Source organism: Rattus rattus, chromosome 7 (assembly GCF_011064425.1).
Source record: "Rattus rattus isolate New Zealand chromosome 7, Rrattus_CSIRO_v1, whole genome shotgun sequence".
In the NCBI taxonomy this organism is placed as follows: domain Eukaryota; kingdom Metazoa; phylum Chordata; class Mammalia; order Rodentia; family Muridae; genus Rattus; species Rattus rattus.
In genome coordinates this window covers 98,029,686-98,051,044 of record NC_046160.1, presented here as the reverse complement: position 1 = coordinate 98,051,044, position 21,359 = coordinate 98,029,686, and the positions used below count along the sequence as shown (strand labels likewise).

The window sequence follows — 21,359 nt, the reverse complement described above, 5'->3', positions numbered from 1 at the left end:
GGGTCATGTCTGTGTCTTGGAGCATTTGGAATATTTCAGATTTTGGATTTGGAGATCAAGGGTCTTCAACTAGCAGTCGGCATACAGGCCTACGATCTAAGTGAAAAAGACAGACAGACCGAGTGTGGATGTATATGCCTATAATACTAGCCCTTGGGAAGGAGAGGCGGAAAGGTCAGGAGTTGGCTTGGGCTATAGAGAGCCTCAAAAACAAAAGTACAAAACCACTCACAGCTCTGCTGTTTCTTGGGAAGACACTCGTGGGCCAACAGATGACAACCCTTTCTGCTTCAGCTTAAGAGTTTAAGCTTCTGTTAAGTGGCTGTCTCTTCTCTAAGCTTCTGTTTTCTTTTCACTGACAGTGGTAGAGACTTAATCCAGCACCTTATGCCTTCAAAGCAGGTGCTCGGGGCTGAGCTAAAACACTTCCCTATGTTTATAGGCAAAGTTTCTTATGATAAAGATAAATCACACCACAGCTGGGAAGAACTATAATTGACCAGTACTCTTCTTTGGGCCTCCCCAGATGCCTTATGGCGTGTGTGCCCTCCGTGACCCTAAATTGCACCAATGGAGTCGCTAAAGAGCTATCATACTCACGGAGCATAAACTCACCCTGGTTGAGTGCTATGGGATTCTTCACAGCTCCATGAACCCCAGACAGGCCTGGAGGGATGGCTTAGTGGCTAAGGGCACTGGCTGTTCTTCCAGAGGATCTAGGTTTGATTCCTAGCACCTACATGGCAGAGGATCCAAAGTCCTTTCTGGAGTCTGTAAGCACTACATGTATGTCGTATGCAGATAGATATGCATGCAGGCAAAACACCTAAATTAAAAGAAGAACAATTTTCCCAAGTTAAAAAAGAACCCCAGACAAAATGACCACCCAGCACTGCTGCTCTGAAGCACAAGCTCCTCCCATCCTCCTCAGGGCAGCGTTTCTGGCAAGTATCAGTGTTCACAGTTAAAGCTAAAAGACCCCCACTGGATTCTGCCACGATATCTACTCCGGCACAAACGCGACCCGAGTTGAAATGCTGAATTCGACGATGTGAGATGGCAAAGCACAAGTCTTATTGCCACGAGGGAGTAAGTGGGCTGGTGGTGTTACTAAGATGGATGGTGCAGGTTACTAAAACTAGCTGGAAATATGTTTCGATTTCAGTACTAGAGACTAGGTGATAAGGGATTGAAAACTGGTGTATCCGCACCAGTGTCCTTGGGGTGTAAAATCCTGCCCTGTAGATCCTGGAGGCAGGCATCTGACCTGTGATTTAGTAAGCCATAGATGTAAAGTTGACCTTGGTAAGGAAGCTGAGAGAAAAGCAAATGACTGGTACGATCTTTTGGATTGCAGGACCAATCATTGTGGACTTGCCAGAGGTCCTTCTGTCCGCTTTAGAGACTGCTCTGTCCGACAGCAATCCGAATGTGAGGATGGCAGCAGCAATATGCCAGTATTCCATACAGTCACATAATCCCACTGCCCAGGACATCATGGAGACAGCCCTCACGAAGGGTGAGTAACTGCCACTCGTGACCTGGGATGAGGGACAGAGGCCACCTCCCTGTCAGCTCTCTATCGTCCCCTTTTTTTTTTTTTTTTTTTCCTCCGGAGGTGGGGGCCGGACCCAGGGCCTTTGGCTTCCCTGGTAAGCCGCCCCCCACTGAGCTAAATCCCCAACACCCCCCCCCCCCCCCGTACCCCCCCCCCCCCCTTTTCACTGGAACGCTGGGATGTCCGCTGTTTTGCCTTTGAGTCTCTGTTCTGCTAGACACACGGAGACACTAGTTCTTCCTAGGCACTTTTACAAAACTGGTACTTGGTGTGAGCTTTCACAGATGCAGTCTATAAACCATGCCCCAAAATGGATGAAACGGGAGACAGCATCTCAACTAAAACAAGGTACAGACGAAAAGATAGCCCCCATCCCCTGTTTCTATGTGGAAACTATAGTTACAAGATCAACCTGGAGGTGAAGAGTGATCACTAGAGGTTAGTGGTGGGGAGCAGAAAGTGGATAAAGGCAAGTGGGTTTGTTCAATGCAACGTTGCACACATGCGTTGAAATAGCCCCCTCAACCCTGTTAATAATACAGTCAATGCATGACTAGCCAATGATTTTAGGCCTAGATGTCTAGCCCAATGGTAGTATGATTGCCCAATACTTTAAGACATTAATTGGATCCCTAGTACCAAGAAAAACAAATACACAATGGCCTCCTATGTAACATTTTATTATTGAAGAGAACATAACAATAGCTAAGTGCATTTTGTAAGGTTTTCCTTGTAAATCACCTGTACATCATGCTTCCGGTTTCTGCACAGTGACCCCTAGGCATCATCATGCTGGAGTTAACAGAGCTGTCAGGTGAGAGGCCACTGACCTCTCTTGACGCGCTGTTCCTTGACGTAGCATGAGAAAACATTGACTAGTCTGGCCTTCTATATCTAAACAATCCCCTGCCTGGTTCATCTGTTTTAGGGACTTCCTCCTGGCTCCCAATAGCCTTCCTGATCTGCATGGAGAGAAGCAGCCGCACTGCTTAGCTAGATCAGAAGTGTTACCCGAGAAGAGCTTTTATTCTTTTAGCCTGCACTTGAAAGGTAGAAGCAGAGGTATCAAAGGTCAAAGTCGGAGCCAGGAGGTGGTACAAATCTTTAGTCCCAGCACTCAGGAGGCAGAGGCAGAGGCAGGTGGATCTCTGTGAGTTCAAGGCCAGCCTGGTCTAAAAAGTGAGTTCCAGGATGGCCAGGGCTACCCAGATAAACCATGTCTTAAAACTAAAAAAAAAAAAAAATAAATAAATTAAAATTAAAAAACAAAACAAGAAAAGAAGTCAAGGTCAGGACTGAATCTCTAGCTTGGCATCCCCAGTACTGTCACCCATAATCCTCCCCCGAAAGGTTCAAGGTCATCTACTGCTACACGTGGGTTTAAGGCTAGCCTGGACCAAATAAAATTCTTTCTCAAAAAAATTTTTTTTCTGGTTTTTGTTTTTAAACTTTAAAATAGTCCACGTGGTTTAACTATGGGAGTGGATTTTCAGACTCAGAGGGATAATGGGAAGTAAGACACAGGCAGACAGCAGTAGTTGGTACCAATTCAAAGCGGCTGCTCTCTGGGAGAAAGCATCGTTCTGAACCCATGTCGTCACTTTCGATCCACGAGGCAGGTAACAGTGTGGACAGCTGGGCTGCAGCGCAGTGCTTGGCCCTGACAGGCATCGCCACCTATCCAGTGATTAAGAGGATTCTCCACCAGCTTTTCTACAAGAATAACGAGGCTACCGAGAAACAGGCTTGTGAGCTCCTGAACCATCTCAGGGTTAATTCGGTATGTGTCAACTTCAGTGGGGAGGAATGAGGCCTTGGGGAGCAGACCGGTGCACAAGGAGAGGACGCGGGTGGCTGAGGAGGGTGTTAAGCCAAGTGCACTGAGCCCACGTGAAACTGGGCATGGAGGTGTGAGACGCTAGAAGCAATAGGATAAAGGTTGAGTCATGCTGCGCGGATCCGCTTGTCTCAGGTTTATCACGGAGGACCGCACAACTGCGTTCATTACTCTGGGGAGAAACACAGACCGAGCCAGATGCGGACCATCCCAGGGACTGAAAACAGGGAGGGAAAGCCCTCATTTTCTGCTCAGATTATTGGACCTTTATTTTCCTTTCTGGTTTATAATCCGAGTCAGACTGCTTGGGAAGAGGAGTGCCCTAGCTCTTATTAACCCACTCTGTCCCTTAATAGGAATGGTAACTCATGACCTGGGGCATTTACACTGCTGGATGCCCTGTCAGCATATACTTTCTTCTAGATTCTATTACCTCTAAGGTGAGTGAGACTATCCATGCAAGCCTTCCTTTTCCTCAGACCCTGATCCACACGATGCTTGCTGTGGAGCTGAACAGCAGGCAATGGAGGGACCGCATCGTGGCCTGCCGTGCTTTCTCTCAGATCAGTGGAAAAGTCTGCATAGTAAGTCTCCGGTCTTGGCTTCCAGAAAGCTTGGCTGGCCTGGGGTCTTCCTACTTTTTGCTTCTGTCTAATATCTCATTGCTTCCTCTTATTCACGACTTGGATTATCTTTAAGTATTAGGTACTCCTCTGACTTTAAGCAGCGTTTCTTGTCGAGGGTGGTGATCCACAAGCCGTGACACTGCCACTCTCTAATATACGCACAAGCCAAGAGAAAGAGCTTAGGAACTTTACAGTAATTTCACCCTGTCTCAGTATCAGTAGACACTATAAAAGTATGTCAATGACTATAAAAATATCAGTCAATGATGCATTCCCCCCTTACCCTACACTTGAAAATTGGTCCTTGATCACTTTGAGAAGCAGACTGAAAAGACTCAACAATTGAACTAAACGGGTGCCTGTCCTGGTTCTCTGAACACTCGGCGCATACATACGAAAACATGGACCCTTCTTAAAAACAGTGGCATAGCAACTTGAGCAACAAGACTAACAATACGTATGACTCGATGGCACCCCTTCCCGAGGCCAGCAGAGCTGTCTCCTAGGGTTGAAGGACATACCAAAGACCTTCATGGAACACTAGGGGACTCCAGGCGTTCAAGCTCAAGGGTAGGGCGAACAAAGCACTTTGTGTTTTTGTTATTGAGGCAAGCAAAGCGTGAGTTAGCGTTCACAGTTAGCAAATATAATGCAATGAGGGGGGACGCCTGGTATTATTCGCCATCTTGGCCCATGGGAAAAGAGACAATACTCTTCCCAAGGCCTTAGCTTTTCCCACCGAGAGAATGTGGACATGCTAGGGCATCCCTTCGTGTCCTGGCTTCCACATGCATTCACTGATCATAGTTTATGCAATTCTTCCTAGAAGCCACCTTGTGGGAAGAACATTCTGTACCCTATCCCACCCACGGTTCACAGCTTTCTCATCTGGGCTCTTACGCCTTGAGAGCAGAGTGAATGTAAGATGCTCTCTTGAAACTTCCAGGAGCCAGTGTGCATTGGACAACTTGAAGGTGGGGGACTCGGCTACAATTGAAGGAATTTCCAGCAAGCGACACCTGAAACTCTTGCCACATTACAAAGCATCATTGAGGAGCTAGCGAGATGTCTCAATGACGAAAAGCACTCACTGTTCAAATATAAAGACCAGGATTTGTATCACAGCACCCGCATCCAACCGAGGTGTAGCCCCACACATCGAGAAATCGTGAGCTTCAGTTTTAGCAAGAGCTCCTGCGGGAAAACTAAGGCAGACAGTGGTGGAGGAAGAGAGTGAATGCCCTCTATTAGCCTCTATACATGTATGCATGTTTCCCTTCCTCATATACACACGTGCTGTGCACCTCACGTACTTATATGTACAACACTTAAATGAATCTAGGAGACTATTTAATCTCACCATTCAGTGCAAACTGAAAAATAAAACTCAGGGAATCAAAGATGGCTTCATGAGGGCATCCCTATGGGTCTGCTTTCATCCCTGTGAGTCCTGGGACCTGGGATGAAAGGAATTACTCGAAAAGAAATGTCCCTTTTATTCTCTCAAGAGTGTACCCTTTTCTGCTTTGAGCTGGGCGAAGCTAAGAAAATCCGCTCTGTCTGTGGGTTGCTGATGTAATCCCTAAACACCGCTTGCCTTCAACAGAGCTTACACAGCCCTCAGATCACCTCAATGTTTGGTTTACCCTAGAGCCTAATAGTTTGTTCTGACGATGATGCATTTGCATTTTGGAGAGGACTCGTGTAGCAGTGAAAGCCAGGATTCTGCTACTGGGGACTGGGCAAGGGCTAGATCAGAACTGGACTGAGCCTACCCTTGGACAGGAAAAGGAGGACCTATCTACTCTTGCATCGTTCTGGGGTTACTTGAAAGGGATCAGAGGATGCAAATGTGTGCGTGCAAGCATTCGAGCGCATGTGCGCATGCACACACACACACACACACACACACACACACACACACAATCTGCACCCACAAACACACAAATGTTCAGCTCTTCTGGCCATGTTTCTTGACCTTTTGAATGAAATTGCTTCTCATCTTTATATTAATGAAGAAAAATATAAGGTACTCATAAAGGAGAGGGAGAAGAAAGACCATGCTGTTTAAATGCCACTGCAGAATGCTTGCTGAGCTATTCGTGGTTTCACTGTAGACTTCATGGATAGTGAAGTATCTGATACTGGGGCTTATTTCCTGAGAGCTCCTGGGGTGTACCACGTTAGAGGAATAATGGTGCTTTGTTCTCCCAGAGACATCTCTCCATCTTACTGAAACTGAGACTATGGTAGGGAGACTAAGTTCAAGTGAACTGAAACTAGAAGACATAGTCCTTGATGGTTTTTTTTACAAGAACACATAGCATGGGGGAAAGGGTTATTGAGTGGGGCATATTTGTTCTTCAAAGTATTCTGGTTCAATTCCAAATACTAAAGTACTCCTCCTCCCGGAGCTGACACCCTCTCCTGTACCAGGTACCATTGTGTCACAATGCTTCCATTCATTCGGTACACAGACATGCAGACAGGCAAAACATACACATAAAATACAATTTAAAAAATACTAGAAAAAAAAAAAAAAGAGCACACAGCTCTGAACTGATTCCTAGACTTCTAAACACACGAGTCGCCTCTTGAGACATGTTTTATGTCCTGGATCTGGCCACCTTCACTCATCCCACCACGGCACAGGGAAAACATCTTCCCTTTTGTATTTCTGTCTGGGGTCCACACCTCTCTTGCCTGCAGAGGCTTTGACTTTGTCTTGGAGGTCAGTGTCCTGCCACTTTCTGATGTTCTTCAAGTGTTTAAATTTCATCTTTCCTTCTCTCTGTTGCTTTTTCAAAGGGGTGGTTGGGTGTAATTCATAATCAACCTTTTGAATTAGAAATGCTGATCTGACCCAGCAGGGAATGTTACAGTCGTGGTATCTGACAAACAAGATGACCATAAAATAGTACCTGCATGAAATACTTAGCTGCAGCACTGTCCCCAGGACACCCGCCCCTCTGCCCACAAAGCCCTTGTGCAAAGACAAGCGGTACTGATATATAAGCATCTCCTGGCTGCTCTGTTTACAATAACTAGGAAAGAAAAAAAATAAGTCCTTATTTTAGTGTGTTCATCTTTTTATGACACCAGGTACTGTCAACCAGTGCAGACAGGAACAGGCTATTCCTGCGGGAGTGGGCGCCCATCATCCTTTAACCCTCACATTTTGTTAAAGAAAAACCCAATCTGGCCATCCAGTGTAATAACCTAGAGGTCTGAGAACGGGCTCATCTTTTTCACGTGCTCCAGCTTCCTGCTGAGACCCTAGTGGTGGACAAGGTACAGATGATGATGTCATGGTAAACTGCAGGAGTTTAAAAGGGTAGCGTGCTTGAGTTCTTTCATTCACTCAGTGAGCAGTTTCCCCTCTGCATTGTAGAGGTCACGCAGGCATTAGTGGAGCAGAAAGCCATCTCTGCCTTGGTAATGCTGTAATGAACTCTTCAGCAAAAGCAGCTGGAAGACACTCTCGGGGTTTCCTACGCTTTCCTACATGGGGCGGAGGAGACTTTCTAAAGAGATGTCTTTTGAGCTAAGTCCTAAAGGGAAGTATCTGGTACCCGATGGAGGTAGAACAAGATGTTTTGGGCTGGAAAACTAGTTTACACATGGTTCCACCATCATCAACCACACCTGTAGTGTTTTCCTTTCCCTATAAGAGAAGTGACTAACTGCCCTGGTTTGTACAGGACGTGGACTTTTAGTACTACAACCAGAAAGTCTCAGGCAATCTGGAATGAGGAAGCTGCGCCATTATATAACACTTTCAAATTTCAAGTCTCTAACGCTTATTCTCTTGGCTCCAACATGATACAAGAGTTTAAGAGACAAGTTTGGGAAACAGATCTGGATGAGACCAGTTGTAAACACTTACCAGATTATCCTTGGGCAAGTTAACCAAAGCCTGTACTGTCGTCTGTAAACAGAGATACCACATGCCCAACTGGCTTGTGATTAAAGGGTAGGGAAAAACCTGGTATGAAGGACAAAGTTGATAGCCAATTATCATGCCTGTTTCTAGGATATGAAACAGAAAATAATCCAGCTGATGTGGAATGACTGGAACAAGGAAGTAAGGCAGGCAGCGGCCAAAGCCCTGGGGCAAATGAATCTTGGCAAAGAAGTACATGACATGATCAGGTAGGAACCTGTCACTGTAGGCTTAGACACTCTTCCTTTCTCAGAAGTGCCTGGGTGATCTGGGATACAGCCAGCATCTGTTCAACTCCCTAGACGACCAGCATCTTGCTAGGCCCCACCATAAAAGTACTAAGCTAGAACATACGGTAACTGCTGTAGAAAACTGAAATACTCATGGTGGGCTAGTTTCATAGAGATGCAGTCACACCAGGCTGGGAGATAACTGTCCAAAATGAGCGCTATTTGTAAGAGGGCTGGACAGGAGGAGCCACCAGTTAGAGATGCTGCAAGCTGACACTTTGTTTTGGATGTTCAACACGCCTGAATGTCTACCGTATGTTACATAATAGGGGTTCTAGAAGAAAAAGAGACACCTGAGTTCTGAACCCAGTGAACCTTGGATGTTTTAAGCTAACTAGGAATGGGTATGGCTATGTAACTGGGCCCACAAAGCTATCCTGAGAGCATGGTGGAAGGGAATAGGGCACAGAAAAGCTGAAGGGAAATAGAAGTCACTTGTGTTTTGCAGAATTAAACTGTGCCAAGGAAATTCCCAGGAGCGGATCAAGGCCCTCTCCCTGATCCGAGGGCTTAAAATCATGACCGCCAAGCTCCTCCCAAGCTTCCTGACCTGCCTCTCTGATGAGTTCACAGGAATTCGACAGGCAGCTTGCTTGGCAGCAGGTGCCTTAAAGATCCGTGACGAGATGGTAAGTCAAGGAAGCGTGCCATCCTCTCGTCTGATGGACCTTGAGCTTCCCTGTCTCTGTGGGGCCTGGTGCACTCACTGTTCTGTGGCAAGTGCCATGAGCAGTCAGTCACATCATCAGCAAGGAGTGCCCAGTTCTTAACGACCTCCAGCTTCCAGCCATAGCACGCTACATTCTGTTCTCTCAGTTAACTAGCTTCTAGTACCTGGTTGCTGGGAGGTTTTAGGGTTAATGCCAACGGATGGAATTTATACTCATTATCAGGGAGAAATTGGACACAGGGATTCAAAAGAGGTCTAAGCAAAGCACGGGGTAATCCTTGCACTTGGGAGATAAGGCAAGAGGCAGGAGTTTCGAGAATGAGCGAGGGGCTGAAGAAATGGTACAGTAATTAAGAGCACCGGTTGTTTTTCCAGAGGACTGGGTCGGATTCCCAGCACCTACATGGCAGCTCACGACCATACCTAACTAGTTCCAAGGGATCCTATGCCACCTTCTGGCCTCTGGGAGCACAGTACCTCTGTGTTGCATAGACAGACATACAGGAAAAACACCCATACACGCTAGAAAACATCCGAGGTGAACCTAAGCTATAAGCTACATAATGATGGTCTCAAAAACAAGAATGGGAAGGGGTGGCGAGTGGGAGTCTGGGACTGGTGGTATAGTTTAGTGGTGAAGCATGTAGTTAGTATGTGTATGGTTATAGATCTGTGTGCTGAGGAAAAAAACATAAAAAGTAGCTAATTCGGCTAGTTATGATAGAGGCCGATTCTCATGTGTTACTAGAATGAATAGGCAGGTGGCTGTTTTCCCAGTTAAAGCATCCATAGGAAAGAGGGGGCCCCCGTTTCGGATCTACTCTCATTCTGGTTCTTCTCATTCACCTTCCTCTTTGTCTACTGCAGGTGCTTGAACGCCTCCTGAATCTGATGCTCACAGATCCTTACTGGAAAATCAAGGCTTTTGCCATTCGAGGTATTTCGGAAATAGTAGCTCCAAGCCCTAGACTTGAAATACCCTCTCTTGGGGTTGGGGATTTAGCTCAGTGGTAGAGCGCTTGCCTAGCAAGCACAAGGCCCTGGGTTCGGTCCCCAGCTCCGAAAAAAAAAGAAAAAAGGAAATACCCTCTCCATGCCAACCCAGACGTCTCCAGAAACTCCAATAAAGCAGCTAGAGGATAGCGGAGGGAATTGGCGACTCAGCAGCCTCTGGGCTGAGAAAGGAAAGACTTTCTTTTAAAATTGTAGCTAAGGATCCTAAGTCTAGGTCTATTTAAACTTGTTAAGGAAAGAACAGACAACACAGTCCCCACCAATAGAATGAATACATTTCTAGTAGGCATCCACTGTTGGATACATCTTGCTTTCCCCGGAGACTGCACTGGCACTTGGTCAGAGTCAAACTAGGTTCCAGATGGCTGCAGAACTTCAACCTTGCTCTTTGATTGATTTTCTGAGATGCAGACCCCTAGCAGAACCAGAGTTAAACCTGAGAAGTTGTGCCCTCCTCCCCTACCTTAACTACACTGCTCTCCCAGGTTCTATCTGCCCCCTATCTAATTCCTGATAGGCAAGCTAGTCTACGTTTACATCCTAGCCGGCAAGGACAGCATGAAACACTGCCCTCTTAGAGTCCTTTGGAAGAAATATTCTCATGCAGAGCCATGCAGGCAGGCACACACCTGAGATCCCATGCTCAGGATGCAGAGGCAGGGGGATGCAAATATGAGGCCAGCCAGGGGTAAACAGCAAGACCCTGTCCCAAAGCTAGGTGTCAAATCTCACATGCTAGGCAAAGCTTTGCTAGTTTTCTTAATTCCCCTTTTAAACTTCACTACTCAGAAATACTTTTTCATTTTACTCCTGACTAACTGCCATCCCCAAGATGCTGTCTGTAATACTCAAATTCCCTCTGAATGCTAGGGTGTAGTCAACCCAGTAACTGTGAAATATGCTTGACCTCTCACCTATACAGCTTTGGGACAGATTGGACAAGTGAGTCCCCAGCTAACAAATAACTTGCTCTGGGCTGTCCACTACGAAGATGCTCCAGGAGTACGGCTGGAAGCTTGCCGGAGCATCCAAGCCCTTAACCTTCAAGGGGACAAGGTCAGGGACACTTTCTTAGATGTGCTGCTCCTGGAAAAGCACGAGGCTGTTCTTACGTAAGCACCAGACCCCTCATTTTCACCACAACATCCCGCATTGCCAACTCTCCAATCTTTGATCATTATATGCTCTGCTAAGTGGGTCACAAAATCCTGCTGCACTGAGATTGTCACAGCTCCCATATTCCTCTTCTTCCTGGGGGTTTTAAGTTATTCATATATTCAACATGTATCCAGTACTTACTGAGACGACAGACTATAGAGTCAATAATGCTAGTTTCAATGCAATAGCTGTGTGAGCCTGGAGGAGGCCCACATATACACTCTTTTAAGTGCTGAGCCTCCCCTCCATAAGTCCATGCGAACGCTGTGGTGACAATTTATGGCATGTGGTAAGTTTCGTAAAGGTGTTTAATAAACATTATCATTTCTGAAACTGCACAACAGCTCTGTAAATTATCACATCGTTTCTCCAGAGAAGACTCAGTGAAACTGTTGATCTGTGGAGTTTAGGATTCTTGCCTAAGTACAAATCCTATATTGTTTTCCACCACTATGCTTTCTTTTTGGGGCGGGGTCACAATCTGTCATTATCTTTCAGGGAAATTGACCAGACAATGACAGTACTCAACTTAGAGAAAGAAGGAAATCAAGAAATGATCCAGGAGATCAAGAACAAGGTAAATAAATACAGACTGTGTTTCCAGGGCTTCAAGAGGCTTGCTATTAAGCACAGTGTAATCAATCGCCTTATGAGGTTTTATGTTTTAGTTTCTCTGAGGCCGTTTTACTACACGGCTTAAAATGACCTCGAAGTTAAAATCTTGCCTTAGCCCCCCAAGTGCTGAGATTAGCAAGCAATACACGCTTGGCCTGATCAGATTACTTTAACGTTTTTTCTTCCCTCATACGGTTGGTCAGTTGCTTTTTAAATTTTTCCCCCTTAGATCCAAACACTAAACCAAAAGGACTTGCTGACAGAGAAAATACTGAAGATTGAACTGGCCATACAAAACTTGAAAAATACAGCTAAATGGGTTTACTCGCAACCCAAGGAGGGCCAGAAACCACTGGAATTCTACACTTTTCTTCAAAACTTCAAAACTTCTCAGAGTAAGTTTCTTAGGGTGGAGCCCATTCCCTGACTCTTCTCACAAAATGATCCCAGGGTCCCAGACATCTGAGGACCTCACAGGGAGCCCTGTAAGCTTTAAGTCAGGATGCCTGCTTATTCTCCTTCTCGGTTTCCACACGACACCCATCCCCAACCCCCGCCCCACAAACACACACTTCTCATCCACCCACAACTGCGTGTTATGTCAAGCGTGGCTCTAGCTGAACTGACTTTAAAGGGACATGTAGGAAAGCACGAGTCTTTATAAAAACAAGTAACTACTGTGTACGTTTGCTCAAGCACCCAATCTAAAGTCCACGCTTAATCTTTTACAGTGGTCACCTATGGAAAGTGGATCTGGAAGGAGAACGGCCATTTTATGTTCTTACTTAAGGGGAAAAAAAAAATACTTCCTAAAAATACTTAGCCTTAAAAACGGAACCTGGGAGTTCTGATAGGATCTTAAGAGGCCTAGACATACTAAACGGCAAGGGAGCCACACTGTACCAGAACATAACTCACACAATCTGTGAGCAGCAGCCTCAGGTCATTGGGCCAGTGGCTTATCAGCCACCACCCCAAACCCAGGTCTTCTGGTCCCAAGTGCTGTTTCTGGTGTACTAGGCTCTCTTCCACCAATCTCGAGAACATGCACTTGCCAGATTTGGGAAAGTTTCGTCCAACTGCAGCGGGGGTGGGGGGGTAAATGACAGCGGAAAATAACTTGAACACCAATCTTCCCTGTGACTTGCAAAAAGTTGGGTGACTAAAGCCTGTGAAAGCACTAGGCGGCGTGACACGCTCGGCTGTCGGTCCTTTTGGGAGCAGTGCCAGTAAGTCACTGATTTAAACCGAGCACTGAGCAAACACCATATGCATTCAAAGCTGACTCTGCTAGGGAAAGAGTTCCTGCTACGGCTGTTCAGCCCAGAGTTCAGGTATCATCACTAAAAGGAGAAAGCTACCTCCAAAGCTAATCTGTGGCATGCAGACATGCTTCCTTCTTAAAGGATTGGGATGCTCGGACGAACCCAGGACACTGCACCCACTTGCTCTACCCCAGCTCTCCTTCAAAAAAGTTAATACACTCCTCTGACATCCTAAGCCATGTTGTCTTTCATCTTGGCCATATTTCCTTGTCCCACACGTCTTCAAATCAATCTCCAAAGAAATCTAGACTTAGAAAGGAAAAACGGTCTCTGGAACTTTTTAATAAATCTAGTGTTCATACAAACTTAACTCGAGGAAGGAACTTTCATATAAACCCCCCCACTGTCTCACATGGAACGGCACGGCCAATGCTACCCAATACCCAGGACAGTGCAGGGAATGAAGTGGTGCTCTGAAAGGAGGGGGATCAGGGCTACTTCTGCAAAACAGCTTTTCCCCCTGCTTCAATTTCTGTGTTTACTTTTGTACCTAGGTGAAGAGGCTCTTCTCAGGCCTGAGGTTCTCGACACTGAAAAAATCATAAAGGTAAATGTAACCATAGTGATGCTTAGCAAGGTAAAAACATGACCTCTTTAAAAAAAGGAGAAAAGGTGGCGGTGGTAGCGGAGAATCACAACCGCATTCTTTCCGGCCATCCTCAAGAAACTAACTCAGAACTAGGGGTGTTTTGGTGAGCAGCAGCCCCTTATCATATAACATGGTCGCCAAGGAAAGCTGGTCTTCCACACTGTCACAGGGCAAATCCCCTACTCTCACAAACTCTGGGTAGGAGCGCAGCAAGAGTTCCATGGCATCGGCTTGCTGGGGGTAGATTTCTAAGCACTTGGGTTCCTCCAGATGATACACTCGAGAGTTTTCCACTGTGTAATACAGGAACAAGCGGCCCCCCTCACCCACCAGCCGAGCTATGCCATCCTGAAGCATATGGACTTGAGTTTCCGTTGTCAGCTGGGCCCCCACATTTACAGGTTCTCCAGCCTCCCAGCGAATCGGGAGCCCGTGCACACTTAGAGCCCTTTCCCTATCCGTCAACACAGGGGGCAGGGAATCGTGAATGAAGTCTTTTGCTCTCTGGTCAGCCACAGCATCGACAGGAGCAAAGTGTCCCAGGCGAGCAACCAAGACCCGCACTTTTTCCATGAAAGCTGTCCTTCTGGGATCCTTAGAGTCTGAATGCTGGGCCCCCATGTAATCCATGAAGTCTCGAGGCAGACCCCTGCGAAATTCCACATTTTCCTCTATTGCTGCCTGCATTGCCAGAGGCAGAACAGCCTCCAGGAAGTCGCCCCATGTGTTGCGCTGGTAGGTAGACAAGGTGAGGTGCAGAGAATGGACTCCATCCTGACATTCAGCTTGATGAATGAAGCCCCGAGGAAAATAGAGCAGGTCTCCGGGTTCCAGTACCGTTTGGAGTACCGGCTCACCAAGGTCCTCCTGGCTGAAGTTGGGACTTGATGTCAGTGCCAACTCTTCACTGGGATCCCGCGGTCGGTAAACGCGCCAGAGTTTCCGACCTTCCAGCTGTAACACGAAAGCCTCGATGTCGTCGTAGTGGGGAGCGAAGCCCTGCGAGTTGGGGGGCGTGAGGTAAACGTTGGAGCCTGCCATGCTTCCAAACTGTTCCTGAAGCACAGCCAAAAACTGCCACACCGTGGGCGAGAAAGCTTGCGGGCAAAGAAGGCGCAAGGAGCAGCCGGCTTGGTACAAGGACCACGCGGCGGCGGGAAGTGCCCGGCCCGGTGGGTTCAAGGTCTCCCGCCGCCCATCGATGTAGCGCGCAGCATCCAGGTGCTGCCCGAAGTGCACGTCCTCGTAGCGCAGCATCGAGTCCAGGTCGGAGGTAGAGAACAGACCTTCGTAGTAGCTGTGGTCCTGCCGCCGCACCAGCACCGCCTCCCGCTCCCACAGCCGCCGGTAGAAGTGGTCCGGAGGCAGGGGCGCCAGGAGCCACTCGAAGAGGCGGGCGGCGCGCCTCCGGCTGCTGGGGATGCCGTTCAGCTCCGCCAACACCTGCTGCAGCGGCGAATCCCAGGGCCGTTCCGGGTCATCCACGTGCGAGCCCGGCAACGGAGCGGGCTTCCCCAGGTTTCGGGAGAGCACGGCCCGCCCCTCCACGCGGCGCGGCAGAGTCGCCGAAGCCGGTCTCGGACGCACTGGCACCGGCCGCGGTTCGGCCGACCGCGAGGCCTCCGGTAGCTCTGCAGGCCTCTCCCGCTTGCCCCGGACCGATTCCACCTTCGAGTCCGAGTCTTCGCTCAGGAGCGCGCGAGCTCTCAGCGCGGCTACGCGGGACGCCGCACTTTTCCGGTGCCTTCGGACCTTCCGTGGCCGTAAGGGCAGGGCCAAGAGCGACGCGCCGCGGGGCTGCGGCTGGCGCCGGCGCCTCCCGCGTCCACGCTTCAGCGGCGCCGCGCCGTTGCCATTCGGAAGTTCATCCATGGCCGGGCGGCTGACAAGACCCACGCTTCCGCGGCCGCGGTGCTTTCTGGGAAGGGGGCGAGTCCTCCAGCATTTCCTAGGTAGATTAAGCCTAACGTCCTCCTGGGTCCTACAGCTAGCCGGTTTGTCACCTTTTTAAAACTGCGGTAGTATACACTGGCAAGGCAAAAATCTTTACCAGATAAGGATTCCGTGCAAGAAAACAAGGTACGAGGCATTTCAGAAGAAAACAACTTCATTCCTCCCTTTTTTTTTTTTTTTTGCGGGGGGCGGGGGAGGGCGCCGGGGGCGGGGGCAGGCGGGCTGATCTCTCTACAGAAGCCCTAGATACGTAGTCCTAGAACTTGCTAGGTAGGCTAGGCTGGCTTTGAACTCATAGAAATCCTCCGGTCTTGGCTGAGCAGAGCTCCTCTGTGTGCAGCGCCAAGCCCAGCTTCCTCTTTAGTCGGCTTTCTCATTTTTGGGGGGCAGTTATTCTTGCTCCTAAGCAGTTTCCTGGTAGAAAGAACGAAGGCAAAGTTTGATATTCTGTATGAAGCACAGGTCTTTTTGGCTCTCCTCACTGCAGAAAACTTCATTGTGAAGCCTCTCTTCATTTCATTTCCCTCTCTTTCTCCTCAATTACAAAGCCTTGCTGGGTATGGTGGTTCATGCACTGGGAAGTCTGAGGTTACAGAGTGAGACCCTTGTAATCAATATTCTTTCTCTGAAAAGGAAGTTTTGGACTTCTCTGCCTTGTTTGTCAGAGTATCGCTGCATAGTCATTCTTAGCCTCAACTCCCACTCTCAATCTGACATTGCAAGCATGTCCAATAGGCTGTTGTTTCTGTTTCTCCTCTTCCTCCTCCTCTTCTTCAAGCTTCTGGCTTTTTAAAAGGGTGTGTGTGTGTGTGTGTGTGTGTGTGTGTGTGTGTGTGTGTGTGTGTGTGTGTGTGTACGTGTGTACGTGTGCATGTGTGTGTGTGTGTCCCAAAGAGGTCAGAAAGGAATATCAGATACCTTAGAGCTGGATGGAGTTACAGGTTATAATAGTTTGTAGAATTCTATCTCTGGTTCTCGGATCGAGTTGTAAACCCCCTTTAACCACTGAACCATCATCTCTAGCCCCCTGTAGACACTGCTTCTGCAAGTGTTCTTGTGTGCGTGTGTTACATACATGTGTACCACCATGCCTGGCAGAACAAAGTTCTTGATTGGTCAGGATGGCAATAATTTCTCAGGGAGTAGAGTTTCTCAATAAGTTGATTGGTACTGGTCATGGCTAACACTGATTTTCAACCTGACAATAATAAAATAGTGTGTTGCAGTTTTCCTCATAACCCAGTTAACTCTGAAATAATTAGACTGAATTAGTATATTTACTTAAAATGCATTAAGAGCACAATTGAGCAGTATTATTCTATTTTAATCTATGCTAATCTGGCACTTGCATTTTAGTACTGATCTGGTTCTCTGGACTCCTGGGATCTGGTTCTCTGGGTTCCATGTTTTTGTTTGGTTGGTTGGTTTTTTTGTTTTGTTTTGGTTTGGTTTGGTTTTTGGTTTTTGGTTGTTTTTCTGTTTTTTCGCTTTCTCATGGTGGCTCAGACTCTTTCCTTCTGTCCAATCCCTACTTCCTCTTTCACACTTCCTCTGTCTGAGAGGAAGTCCAGCCCTATCTCGTCCCTGCTCAGTCATTGGCTCATTTTACTGAGCAATCAGGGAGCTTGTGGAGCAATTTTTACACAAGACAGAGATTCTTAGAATAAGGATTGCAAAAAGATGTGGGAGCACAGAAATCTGCATTTGAATACTATTCATGAATAATCTTTTTTTTTCTTTTTTCTTTTTTTCGGAGCTGGGGACAGAACCCAGGGCCTTGCACTTTCTAGGCAAGCGCTCTACCACTGAGCTAAATCTCCAACCCCAAGTAATCTTTTTTTTAAGACTTATTATATATAAATACACTGTAGTTGTTATTTTAGGTGAGTACACTGTAGCTGTCTTCAGATACCAGAAGAGGGCATCAGATCTCATCACAGATGGTTGTGAGCCACCATGTGGTTGCTGGGATTTGAACTCAGGACCTCTGGAAGAGCTGCAGTCAGTGCTCTTAACCACTGAGCCATCTCTCCATCCCCACATGAATACTCTTTAATACTCAATAATATTACACCTACAGAGAGGATCTAGAATCACTATGGAGGCAAGCTTCTGAGCACACTCTGTGAAAGATTGTTTACATTAGGTTAAAGTAGGAAGACCCACTCTAAAAGTGAACAGTACCATTCAGCCCATGGGCTGGTGTCCTAGAGTGGGTAAGAGGGGAAAAAACAAGTGGCCTGCACAGCAGTCTTTATTCTCTGCTCTGAGTGAGGATGAAGTGTGACTGACTACTTCCTCCCCTGCAACCCTTTCTTCCCTACCATGAGGGAATGGAAGTGCACACAAAATCCTTCCTCTCTTAAGTTGAAAATACCTTTCTTCAGGTATTTTTCATCACAGCAAGGAGAAAATTACTGTAACAAGTCTGATAGAGGACCATATCAGATAAAGCCATCATGAGAGATGTGAAGGGTCTGCCCAGCACAGAGGAGCAGGGTCTTAAAGCAGCCAGTGTCCCTCCAAGTTCTGTGCCCTATAAGGAGGCTACAGGGGCCTGGCAGAGGGGGGGTTCTCAGGAGGAATAGCCTTTCCTTTTTAAGAACCACTGTTGTTGTTCTTTAAGTTTAATTTAAAGGTGTTTTTGAGACTCATTGTAAGTGTATGGGTGGGGTTGGGGATTTGGCTTAGTGGTAGAGCGCTTGCCTAGGCGCAAGGCCCTGGGGTTGGTCCCCAGCTCTGAAAAAAAAAACCAAAAACAAAAACAAAAAACCTGTAAGTGTATGGGTGGTCTGCTTGTATGTATGTCTATGGGCCTTACGGTGCTGGGAATTGAACCTGGGTCCTCTGAAAGAGCAATTCGTGTTTTTAATGACCGAGACTCCTCCAGGCCCATTCTTCCTTTCTAAAGTGTGTGTGTGTGTGTGTGTGTGTGTGTGTGTGTGTGTGTGTGTGTGAGTGTGTGTGACTGCACGCGTGCCTGCGTGCGTGCATCTGCACTCACACATGTATGTGGATGCCAGATGTCAATGGCAGGAGTCCTCCTTGGCTCCTTGGAGACAAGAACTCTTACTGAACCTGGAGTTCAGGGCTTGGGTAGACTGGCTCTCTAGTAAGCTTAGGAATCCTCCTGGCTTTGTCTCCCCAGTGCTGGGAGTACAGGCCTGGCTTTGAACATGGATGATAGGGATCCAAACTCAGGTCCCCATGCTTGCCCAGCAAACGCTTCACCAACTGAGCCACTCCCCAGCCCTGAGAGCTTCCTTCCTGGTTGACATAAAGGCTGTGTGTCCTGTGTGTACATCCTGGTAGATGTCCCGGATAGATGCAGACAAAGGGCAGGTCATATTTGGCATAGGTGACAAGGAACATGTCATGTAGTGAACTGGGGGATATGCTGGGCTTCTCTGTCTGCGGAGCGGAGGAGCCGGTGTTTAGCTACGAGAAGACTGTTTGTCATTTCCACATGCTGTGCACATATCTCCTCCTCCCAGTTTTTCCTGTGACCTCATCCTTTTCTTTTTTTGAACACGTTGTGATTTCCTTAAATAAAGAGTCTTGCTGCTATCTCTGTCTTCTCATTTCCCCTGTAGCTGGGAGTCGCCCTTTAGGATGTGACTTATCTCTAATCTCATCTCTTCTCCCGTGGCCCTGCTTCGTCCTCACTACACCAGTGGCTATTAATAACTGTTTCCATATGTGTGTATCGCTGAGTGGTTTGAAATAATGCCCTTAATATACTGAGGGGGTGGAGCCGTGAAGTAGACTCTTACTCTGTAGCCCGAATTGACTTGGAATTTGCTGTGTAGCCAGGCTGACCTCAAAGTAATAGAGATCCTTTTGCCTCCGCTTTCTTGGCGCTGAGAGTACGGGCCAGAGCCACCACACTCAGCTCTGTGGTATTTTTATGAATGAAATTAGGGCAAGGGAAACCTGGCAAAGAACTACATCAGGATTTGTCTAGAGGTTACATGTGCCAGTATATATGTCTGTATTTCTGTGTTCCTACATACATCTATATATAATATGGACGAATGGGAGAGCCATTATGCTATGTTAATCTAACAGTGATTATTATTGGTAAATCTCAGTGTAAACTTTGGAGGATGAGATGCTGTTATTAATAGTCACTGTTATGCTTCTTCAATGACTTCTACTTACAGTAACTTAGCTTTTTAAAGCATTCACCCAGGGCTAGAGAGACGACTCAGAGGTTAATAATGAGTGCTGCTCTTTCAAGGGACCACCAGAGTTTGGTTCCCAGCACCTACGTAAGTGGTTCACAACAGCCTGTAACTCCAGCTCCAGGCTATCTTACGCCCTCTTCTGGCCTGCATAGACACCTGCACACATGTCCGCATGCACACTCATGGTCTTTCAAACACAAATAATAAACTATATCTCAAATTAAAGAACAAAAATATAAAATTCACTTCTATGATGTGCATCTGTAGTTCCAACTACTCAGGAGGCTGAAACTTGGAGGATCACATGAGTCCACAGACCCACCTGTCTCAAAAGAAATACTGTCTTACAAAAAAATCATTGCACATGCAAATATGTTATACGAATGCTCGTTGTTTATGGTTTCAAAACTGCCCATTAAGAGACAACCAAAAAAAATTTTTTTTGAGACCGGATTTCTCTGTGTAGCCCTAGCTATCCTGAAACTGTCTCTGTAGATCAGGCTGACTGATCTGCCAACCCAGAGATCTGCCTGCCTCTGCCTCCTGAGTGCTGGAACTAAAGGCACCAGCACTCCTCAGCTGACAGCCCCGTTTTCTGGAGGCATTTTCTCCATTGAGGTTCCCTCCTCGCAGATGACTAGGTTATGTCATATTGAAATAAGAGCATCGAGGATGAACAGGCATTTAGAAGTCAGAGAGCAACTAACAGGACTCAATTCTCTCCACTCCTATGTGGGTCTTGGGGAATCAATCAATCAATCAATCAAATAAAGCTAGCCCATCAAATCACCATGCAAATGGCCAAAGTGAAGCGAGCAATTCGGGGCTCTTCTCCACATCAGGCTGGCCAGAGTTGTGGGACACAGGTTTTTAATGTGCTCATCGAGTTTAAGAGCTTCTAGTTACTCCAACAACCTGGTTAAAGCGTCTCCTGTGTAGTCTGCTTTCTCACGTGAGACCCTGTGTTAATATTTCTCTGCAGAATGTGATGCCCAAGGTGCCAAACCCCTGGCTCCAGAGTCCCGTCGTCGGGCTCCCCACACACAGAAACCGCTCACCGTATTTCAGGGACCTACGGACTGCCCGGGAAAAAAGGATTGAAAGAGGACCCTTCGAATATGACCCGGTTTTGCAGTCGGACTCATTCCTCAAAGAAGATTGTCTTCCAACACCAAGTCTTCTTTCCTTTCGGGGAAGCCAGCTCCTGTCTAGGCTGAATGACTCTTATGATCTTTGACACTGGCAGAAGTGGACAAGGCATGTTCTGTCATTTCCACTGATACTCAACGATGTTCTCAGTATGTTTACAAAGATAAAGTACTTACTTATCAATCAACTTTACTTACTTATCAATCAATCAATCAATCAACTTTGCTATTTTTTTTTCTTTTCTTTTTTTTCAGAGCTGGGGACCGAACCCAGGGCCTTGCACTTGCTAGGCAAGCGCTCTACCACTGAGCTAAATCCCCAACCCCTTTATTTTTTTTTTTTAATGGGGCTTCTCTATGTAGACCAGGCTGGCCTCAAACTCAGAGACCCACCTGCCTCCGCTGGGATTGAAGGCGTGTACCACCATGCCCACCTTATTATTTTG

General features: G+C 47.1%; 2 protein-coding genes across 3 annotated transcripts in view; one reads left to right on the top strand and one right to left on the bottom strand.

Annotated features, from left to right (window-relative positions):
* Positions 1 to 21,106, top strand: part of Heatr4 (HEAT repeat containing 4) — a 30,227-nt gene extending 9,121 nt beyond the window's left edge. The window contains exons 6-16 of one of the 2 annotated variants that reach the window (XM_032908106.1): positions 1,358 to 1,519; positions 3,178 to 3,338; positions 3,875 to 3,979; positions 8,055 to 8,173; positions 8,703 to 8,883; positions 9,792 to 9,861; positions 10,861 to 11,050; positions 11,595 to 11,673; positions 11,941 to 12,106; positions 13,531 to 13,583; positions 20,748 to 21,106. In XM_032908106.1, the coding sequence (XP_032763997.1) occupies positions 1,358 to 1,519; positions 3,178 to 3,338; positions 3,875 to 3,979; positions 8,055 to 8,173; positions 8,703 to 8,883; positions 9,792 to 9,861; positions 10,861 to 11,050; positions 11,595 to 11,673; positions 11,941 to 12,106; positions 13,531 to 13,583; positions 20,748 to 21,002 (1,541 nt within the window). In that variant the 3' untranslated portion in view covers positions 21,003 to 21,106. Of the gene's footprint in view, positions 1 to 1,357; positions 1,520 to 3,177; positions 3,339 to 3,874; positions 3,980 to 8,054; positions 8,174 to 8,702; positions 8,884 to 9,791; positions 9,862 to 10,860; positions 11,051 to 11,594; positions 11,674 to 11,940; positions 12,107 to 13,530; positions 13,584 to 15,575; positions 15,705 to 20,747 lie in introns of those variants that run through there. The other variant, XR_004388505.1, reaches the window with a different exon arrangement.
* Riox1 (ribosomal oxygenase 1) lies at positions 13,299 to 15,917 on the bottom strand. The gene has a single exon (XM_032908109.1). It carries the CDS (start codon positions 15,495 to 15,497, stop codon positions 13,704 to 13,706), a length of 1,794 nt encoding a protein of 597 aa, XP_032764000.1. The 5' UTR covers positions 15,498 to 15,917; the 3' UTR covers positions 13,299 to 13,703.
* Positions 21,107 to 21,359: the final 253 nt, after the last annotated feature.

What these genes read in the sequence shown, in the direction of transcription:
- Riox1 (XM_032908109.1), bottom strand. Translation starts at nt 15,497, where the DNA reads ATGGATGAACTTCCGAATGGCAACGGCGCGGCGCCGCTGAAGCGTGGA.